The 6,795-nt window shown below is 44.7% G+C and overlaps 2 protein-coding genes across 2 annotated transcripts; both read right to left on the bottom strand.

Moving 5' to 3' along the window:
* Window positions 1–2,339: 2,339 nt before the first annotated feature.
* LOC126297934 (uncharacterized) lies at window positions 2,340–3,064 on the bottom strand. Its single transcript, XM_049989255.1, has 2 exons — window positions 2,946–3,064; window positions 2,340–2,850 (listed from the first exon to the last, which is right to left on the bottom strand). The coding sequence occupies exons 1-2, from the start codon at window positions 3,062–3,064 to the stop codon at window positions 2,340–2,342; spliced, it is 630 nt and encodes a 209-aa protein (XP_049845212.1).
* A 1,965-nt stretch (window positions 3,065–5,029) lies between these two features.
* Window positions 5,030–5,716, bottom strand: LOC126297933 (zinc finger MYM-type protein 1-like). The gene has a single exon (XM_049989254.1). The coding sequence runs from the start codon at window positions 5,714–5,716 to the stop codon at window positions 5,030–5,032; it is 687 nt and encodes a 228-aa protein (XP_049845211.1).
* Window positions 5,717–6,795: the final 1,079 nt, after the last annotated feature.

Here is a 6,795-nt window from a genome sequence, read left to right as displayed (position 1 = left end):
AAACTTTAGCGAGGCGTAGTGTGCTGCAAACCATTGACTAATTAGAAACAAGACAAGTAAACTGATATTCGCACTCTCGAATACCGAAGTCGGTGACCTAACAGATTCCACATGATCGATATAGTTTACAAACCAACTACGGTCTTTCCCACGTCTAGAGAACAGACAAACGTGTGGCCAACACACCACAATCCATATTCCCTAAACTAAATAAAGGCAACAAATGTGCAGAAGCAGTCGACTGAACAATTTACATGGGAGAGAATAACGCTGCACCGCAAACGCGCCACCTTCCTAAAGTTACACTTGATCGCGAAAGCATCCCAGCACATACTTAGTTCGCTATTCGGTCGTCTAGAACATGGCAAAGTTAACTATTATACATTCCTACACTCCAACAGGCCTCTGCACTCGGAAGACCCGCGCACCATTAACGTGGGAACGCGAATCAATACCACCACAGACTTTGTATACACGAACACATTCTAGAAAACGCCTCACATATTTCTTCTATCATTATACTTACAATTAAATCTTACGATCTAGGTTCCAACTGAATGGCATTCAGCAATGAATGACGTATTGGAAATACACTCTGTTGAACACTGTGGCTCTGGAAATACCTGTACCTTCCTTAGCACTAGACATACTCTTCCCATCGCTATCACAGTACCCCAAGTCAAATCCGCACCCTCCCTACAACAGCATATAGACATTTCCTCTACAGAAACAGATATACTTTACAAAAACCTGGTTCTCAAACGCGGACATATCACACACCCGCCCGATGAATTAGATATTTATCCAGTATGTGTAACGTATTCTGTCTCGATACCATGTCAGATGTTCCGTTATATATCCACTGAGGTAAACGCGGTAACTCATTGCGAAGGATCACAGCCACAATTGAATCATATCTCGAAATGAGCCACCTTTCTCGAACATATCTGCTACAGTAAAAATCCAACATGGTCTTAGTCAGTCCCTACACATCTTGCAACTGCTTCCATTTATACAGCTTTGCGCATGTGATCAAACCATTTTAAGTCGGAACTGAACAGAAGTCGGACAAACCCATATCCACCACCTTCAGCACCCTGTCTAGAAACCGAGCGAACTGAGTTATTGCGATAGGACCGTGTTTAGACCATTCGGCGGAAATGCTCGGATTGTTGTGCGTTTCCAAACTACATACAAGTATTACCGATCCACGTCCAACATCCTATCATCGTTATTCTCTACCCTCGCAACAGACAAAAATTAACAACTATAGAAGCTCAAATAAATTCATATGATATAGAACTCACATAGACGCCATTACTCGTGCGTTGACGCAAAGCTGCGTTGGGGGTACAGCGCGGAGAGAAAGAGACAGAGACAGAGAGAGGAAGACAGAGAGAGAGAAATTTCGCAATGCGTCCCAGAATAGCACAGCATGCAGTCCTCCAGGCACTCCTAAATGAACAACCGCAGCACAGTGAGTTAATATATTTCGACTAGTATTAGTACCCATCGATGACTGTCGTCCCGTGCGAGCTGCTAAATTGCCCCCCCCCCCCGTTTTTTTCTTTTTTACAAATCGATTGTGGAATTTTATTTAAACAAATCTGTAGGAAATGTCAGCAATCAACAGCAACTTTTGTTTGTATTTTTCAGATCTAAGTCTCAAAGTTTTTAATATGTGCTTACATCCAAACCGTCATGTTGACAGTTACGTTCAGCATGACAGTATAGATGAAAACATAACTCAAAGCATTGATAATAGCCACACTGTGCCCGAAATCTATGTAGATCTGGAAAATAAAAAAAATTGCAACTGATTGATGACATTCTCTACAGATTTGTACAAAACAGTCGCTGGGCACCAGTTCAAAACTGGAGTCGAGCCTGATTGAAGAAATCTAGCTTATTTTAATAAGCCTTGTGAATTTACAAAAATGTTCAAATGTGTGTGAAATCTTATGGGACTTAATTTCTAGGGTCATCAGTCCCTAAGCTTACACACTAGTTAACCTGAAGTGTCCTAAGTCCAAACACACACACCCATGACCGAGGGAGGACTTGAACCTCCGCCGGGACCCGCCGTACAGTTCATGAGTGCAGCGCCCCAGACCGCTCGGCTAATCCCGCGCGGAGTGAACTTACAGTTAACGTTAATAAACATTTTTCAATGGTTGTGAACAGATAATGTATTCAACGGAAAACAAAATATGTTTAGAATTTAACTATAATTTTGTTTGGACAATAATATTTACAATTACTATTTAATGTTGAACAAAATAAGAAACAACACAGTAAATAACCAAGACACTGATCATAATATAATTTTTTTTATAATACTAGACAAATCGAACCTTCCTGGATTTTGCTTGTGCATACTCTTTCACACGATCTGTGTAATTTAAGTCTTCTGCATGTTCGTGCTCAATCGATATTGTTGCAAGATCATTCAAACTAGTTTGGCTCATCATTGATCGGAGGTATGTCTTTATCAGTTTCAGTTTTGAGAAGCTCCTCTCTCCACTCACAACTGTCATTGGGAGTCTTAGGAGAATTCTCAGAGCAATGTTAACATAAGGGCAAAAATTATGTCTTCCTATAAACTGTAGAGTCTCTTTTGGAACTATTCCACGTTTCAACAATGTGGAAAGCACTTTTAAATCTACCCTCAACTCCAGTGCATCAATGTCGCTTGACTCATGATCTTGCAAAATCTCTGCGAGGTTTCTACACTTTGTGTTCAGGCTGTCAGGAGGGGCATTCTTCAGCTCGCTGATGTAGAGAAAATCAAAATAATCACCATGAGATTTCAGTTGACTGAACCTCTCATCCAAAGATGTGGTTACTAATCTAAAAGATAAAGTAGAATTCAATCTTGTAACGTTTTGTTGGGTCATCTATTGTCTCATCCCTTCCTTCATAGGTAAAGTATATTGACTTCTTACTTCATCGCAGGGGAAACACTTATCCGTGGTAATGTTAGATCATCTAGCTCTAACTCTGTAGCCAATTCTTTGGAATCCGTCAAGAGAGACACAAAGCATTTCCACGGCCTCAGAAACATTCATGTCAGTGGTCTGGAGGATCTTACTGACTACACTGATGTGAAGCAGAACGTCGTACCAGATACCTGAGAAGTGAGTAAGGTGTAACTTTTTTTTGATTAGCAAGTGGTGTTGCTTGTGAACTGCCATGCCATCGAATGCTTCTGATATCTGAAACAGAGCATCAAAAACGCCTCTCATTTTAAACCTCAGGGTAGTAAGTGCGTCGATGCAACTTTCCCATCTACACTCCTGGAAATGGAAAAAAGAACACATAGACACCGGTGTGTGAGACTCACCATACTTGCTCCGGACACTGCGAGAAGGCTGTACAAGCAATGATCACACGCACGGCACAGCGGACACACCACGAACCGCGGTGTTGGCCGTCAAATGGCGCTAGCTGCGCAGCATTTGTGCACCGCCGCCGTCAGTGTCAGCCAGTTTGCCGCGGCATACGGAGCTCCATCGCAGTCTTTAACAGTGGTAGCATGCCGCGACAGCGTGGACGTGAACCGTATGTGCAGTTGACGGACTTTGAGCGAGGGCGTATAGTGGGTATGCGAGAGGCCGGGTGGACGTACCGCCGAATTGCTCAACACGTGGGGCGTGAGGTCTACACAGTACATCGATGTTGTCGCCAGTGGTCGGCGGAAGGTGCACGTGCCCGTCGACCTGGGACTGGACCGCAGCGACGCACGGATGCACGCCAAGACCGTAGGATCCTACGCAGTGCCGTAGGGGACCGCACCGCCACTTCCCAGCAAATTAGGGACACATTTGCTCCTGGGGTATTGGCGAGGACCATTCACAACCGTCTCCATGAAGCTTGGCTACGGTTCGGCACACCGTTAGGCCGTCTTCCGCTCACGCCCCAACATCGTGCAGCCCTCCTCCAGTGGTGTCGCGACAGGCGTGAATGGAGGGACGAATGGAGACGTGTCGTCTTTAGCGATGAGAGTCGCTTCTGCCTTGGTGCCAATGATGGTTGTATGCGTGTTTGGCGCCGTGCAGGTGAGCACCACAATCAGGACTGCATACGACCGAGGCACACAGGGCCAACACCCGGCATCATGGTGTGAGGGGCGATCTCCTACACTGGCGGTACACCTCTGGTGATCGTCGAGGGGACACTGAATAGTGCACGGTACATCCAAACCGTCATCGAACCCATCGTTCTACCATTCCTAGACCGGCAAGGGAACTTGCTGTTCCAACAGGACAATGCACGTCCGCATGTATCCCGTGCCACCCTACTTGCTCTAGAAGGTGTAAGTCAACTACCCTGGCCAGCAAGATCTCCGCATCTGTCCCCCATAGAGCATGTTTGGGACTGGATGAAGCGTCGTCTCACGCGGTCTGCACGTCCAGCACGAACGTTGGTCCAACTGAGGCGCCAGGTGGAAATGGCATGGCAAGCCGTTCCACAGGACTACATCCAGCATCTCTACGATCGTCTCCATGGGAGAATAGCAGCCTGCATTGCTGCGAAAGGTGGATATACACTGTACTAGTGCCGACATTGTGTATGCTCTGTTGCCTGTGTCTATGTGCCTGTGGTTCTGTCAGTGTGATCATGTGATGTATCTGACCCCAGGAATGTGTCAATAAAGTTTCCACTTCCTGGGACAATGAATTCACGGCGATCTTATTTCAATTTCCAGGAGTGTAGTATCGCTCAGAGCCTTCAGCGCAGAGGGTTCAGCGACAGGTTAGGCAGATACTTCTTCAAGATATCCCAACGTCCAATGGTGACGAGAAGAAGTCATACAAGCTATTCACTGTCGAAAACATGCAAACAGCATATTTAGAAGACATAGCGGCATCGTTTGCAACAAGATTCAATGAGTGTTGCTACATTGTACATACAATGCTCTCTTGTTCATATCTGAAATTCTTTTCCGGAGACCAGACTTCTTTCCTTTCATGTTTGCTCTATTATCATATCATTGCCCTCTCATATTACCCAATAGGATTTTTTATCTTCAAAGAACTTGAGTACGACCTGCGTCAAAGTGGAGCTTGAAGAATCGGGCACTGGAAGAAATCCCAGGAAATGCTCCCGAATTCGGACATCGTATACCCCGTCGAGTCTTTGTCTCCTGGACGAAACGTACCACAACTGTCATCTGCTTAACTTTTGAAATATCTGATGTGCAGTCCAGAATTATACTGTAATACTTTGCAGATTTCATCATTAATAGTATGTTGTTGGTTATAGATGACTCAATAAGATGAATTATTTCATTCTGTGTTTCTTTTCCAGGATAATGATGACCCTTGTTCTCACCTTGGTTTGTTCTGTTCAGGTGCTCCATCATCACAGTGTCGAACTTTCCGAATAATTCAACGAGATGCAAGAAGTTCCCGTTGTCAGGCTGAAAGAGTGTATCTGTACTTTCCCTCGAAGGCAGACATTGCCAACCCAGGAAATGAATTGTTGTTTTTAAGCGCTCAAGAACATTTTTCCAGTGTTCGCTTTCTGTATTCAGAAGCATTTGATGATGGGCGTCGACAGTTACTGACTTTTTCAGTCCCTCTGAAAACACGATCCACTTTCTATGTGAATTCAAATGCTCGGTAGACTTCCTGTGACTTTCAAGATGCGAAGGAAGGTGCCGCCAGTTCTTTGCAAGTTTTACTGTAGATGACGGAAAAGCGTAACACAGCATCCTTGCTCTTTGAGTACACCAACCAATGTCTATCGGCTTCTTCTAAATTCTTCAAAGAATAGCTGTAGTGCACAGGGCTGAAACGCCGGTTGTCAGCTTCCTTAATGCGCTTGGGAGGACCTCGCATGACCACAGTCGTTCGAATGCAGTCGGTAATAATTTCCGGCCATCTTCCGGGATCTGAGTCAATTGTGTCTTCCAGTTTAGGCTCGCCTTCAATCCCGTCTCCGGTGGTGAGTACCTCGGCTGATATTCCTCCGGTATTTTCCGAATCTGGTCGCCTAATCTCAATTCTGCTTGATGTTTCAGTCTCGGAGCTTTCGTCACAAAGCAGATCTTGAGTCCAGACGAGGTCTGTTGAACATGTTGTGGATGGCCCACGGTCAGCATTGCTACTGTGGTCGCAGTACAGTGTTCAACTTTCTGGTCATGTCCTGAAGATAAAGATGTAGCTGCAGTAGCTCCACTAGTTTCTGTACTTTCAGGAACTATTTTTCCACCCTCGCCGCTGCTAGGTCGTTCTCTCCTTGGCTTGAAATATCGTTGTAATGCATCCTTTTGCTTCTTATCGTCATTTTCCTTCAGCGCCCATCTTTTTCTATATTCACTGCCAGACAGACTTTTTCTACCATCGGTCATATTTGGATCCAGCCTGTAAAGAACGATTACGTGAAACTAACTGATGATGTCAGTTATTTGCAACAGACTATGCAGACAATTTCCTGATATCCCACTGCACGTCAACGGAAAATTATATTACTGTAGGATACACTGTTCGGGAGATGAAGTCATAAGAACTGAGCCGCGTGAAATTGAATTTCAGGCGGAATTTCACTACAGAGGCAGGTGAAACTGTCAAAGAGTGGGGCGGAAGACAATGGAAAGGTAAGATAATAATGCAATAAATACACACACGCGGCCCTGCTGAGATCTAACCGTGCCTTCTGGGTGCTTCACTATTTTTGTCAGGAATTTTATTTTATGTAACAGTTGTCATCTATCTTGTTATTTGGCAGATATATAGAAAAACTTATCTTTAGGCGAGTGCCATTTATTATGTCCTAAAAAGTGGTCACTTC

This window comes from Schistocerca gregaria, chromosome X (genome assembly GCF_023897955.1).
Source record: "Schistocerca gregaria isolate iqSchGreg1 chromosome X, iqSchGreg1.2, whole genome shotgun sequence".
Classification (NCBI taxonomy): domain Eukaryota; kingdom Metazoa; phylum Arthropoda; class Insecta; order Orthoptera; family Acrididae; genus Schistocerca; species Schistocerca gregaria.
The sequence above is the reverse complement of the archived record's forward strand: the minus strand, read 5'-3'. Positions and strand labels throughout refer to the sequence as shown.